This window comes from Triticum aestivum, chromosome 2B (assembly GCF_018294505.1).
Source record: "Triticum aestivum cultivar Chinese Spring chromosome 2B, IWGSC CS RefSeq v2.1, whole genome shotgun sequence".
NCBI classification, from domain to species: Eukaryota; Viridiplantae; Streptophyta; class Magnoliopsida; order Poales; family Poaceae; genus Triticum; species Triticum aestivum.
The window spans coordinates 657,799,046-657,800,824 of NC_057798.1; the positions used below are offsets into that span (position 1 = coordinate 657,799,046).

General features: G+C 54.7%; 1 protein-coding gene across 1 annotated transcript; it reads right to left on the bottom strand.

The window, feature by feature from the left end:
- Nucleotides 1-673: 673 nt before the first annotated feature.
- LOC123041935 (vacuolar iron transporter homolog 5) lies at nt 674-1,544 on the bottom strand. The gene has a single exon (XM_044464482.1). The coding sequence runs from the start codon at nt 1,488-1,490 to the stop codon at nt 852-854; it is 639 nt and encodes a 212-aa protein (XP_044320417.1). The 5' UTR covers nt 1,491-1,544; the 3' UTR covers nt 674-851.
- Nucleotides 1,545-1,779: the final 235 nt, after the last annotated feature.

A 1,779-nucleotide genomic window follows, 5' to 3' on the forward strand; every position in this document is an offset into this window, starting at 1 on the left:
GAAAAGTGAACATTTTTTGAAAATATGAACATTTTTGAAAAAGGAAAACAAAAAAGAAACAGAAAACAAAAAAAGAAAAGAAAAACGAAAGAGAAAAAGAAAAACGAAAATAAGTGAAAATAAAATACAGTTCAAGAACCTTCCAGAAGGTTCCCAAAACCGGAAAAAATCGGCTGTGAACATCAGAGAAGGTTCCAAACCCGGTATATGTGCAACGTTAAAACGGGCCGGCCCAATCCCGAACGTTCGCTCGCTCGCTTATGTGAAACAGCGACAATTTGCCGCATCGAGCGGCGAATAGGATTTTTCGGGTGTGGCAGCATCGTTCTGGGCTGGACAAACAACGAGACAACCAACGGCAAAGGCAACGACACAGTCGGAAGGAAACAAACGTAGTTAGCACCGTGAGGGCCACAAACAAGGGGGTGATGTCATGTTAGATGTGAGATATTATCTCATATTTAAATGTGATATAGACGGACCTATGTGAAAACGTTTGATTGAAAAAGAAAAGGGAGGGGGCCCCACCCCCGAAAATCAGGGGGCTGATTAGTTATGGCTGGAAGGTTTTACGTAGCTTTTGGTAAAGCAATACGTGGGTGTAGCATTTTCATGGGCACTATATAGTAGTAGTACGGTGTACGAGTTTATTGGTTCAAAAAAAAGTACGGTGTACGAGTTTAAACGTTTTCATTTGCCATTTGATTACAGTTACAAGGAAGAAAATAAGTCAGCCCAGGTACAAGAAAATAAGTCGGCTAGTACTGGGCACTTTATTCCGAGAAGAGTATGGACGATGCCCGCACATGACCTACGCACGCGAGGACGGCGACGAAGACCATGTCAGTTTCTCATACGCCGCTGGCTCGGAAGAGCCTCATGAACCCAAAGGTGACGGCCATGGCAGCCAGTCCGCCCACCACCACCCGCGCGCACGACCTCGCCACGGGGGCCCGCCCCAGCACGGCGCCCACGCATCCGAACGCGGCCAGCGCCAACGTCGCCACGACGACCACCACGGCCACCCGCAGGTTGTAACCCACGATGAACCCAGCAGCCAGCAGCGGTAGGAGCGCCCCGACGGAGAAAGCCAGCGCGGAGGCCGCGGCGGCCTGTGCCGGGCTTGGCAGTGCCTTCTCCTCCTCGCCGCCACGCTTTCCGGCCTGGTCCAGCTCCGCGATCTCCATGTCCCGCTGGGAGCAGACGGACACGTACTCTCCGATGGCCATGCTGCACGCCCCGGCCAGTAGTCCCGCGAACCCGGACACGACCATGGCCCGCGCCTCGGGCTTGACGGCGCTGACGCCGAGCATGAGGGAGGCTGTGGAGACCAGCCCGTCGTTGGCGCCCAGCACCGCCGCGCGTAGCCAGTTGGCGCGGCCGGCGAAGTCGATGGATGACTGGGAGACGGAGTCGTCCACGTCGCCACACATGACGGCCGGGTTCTCTGCGTCCGCCACGGCGGCCAGCTTGGTGTTGTTCACGGCCATGGCGACTGGCAGCAAGTGAGATGGATGGAGATGGCAGTGATGGTATTTTGCAGTGGCAGGCAGCAGTAGTGTGGAGGACACACGCTGCCTTGCCGTGTTTTTATAGTGAGCTTCAGGAGGCACGAGGGTTGTCTGTGGGCATGCGGGCTTCTTTTTCTCCCCCGGTGTTTGGGTTTCCAGCTTTCATGCCGCCATGGCTAGTGCGTACATGCAGCCACATCTTTTTCATCCGGTATTGCGCGCCCGTGGCCACCAGGAGCACACACCTACATTAATCGGTCCATCGTGC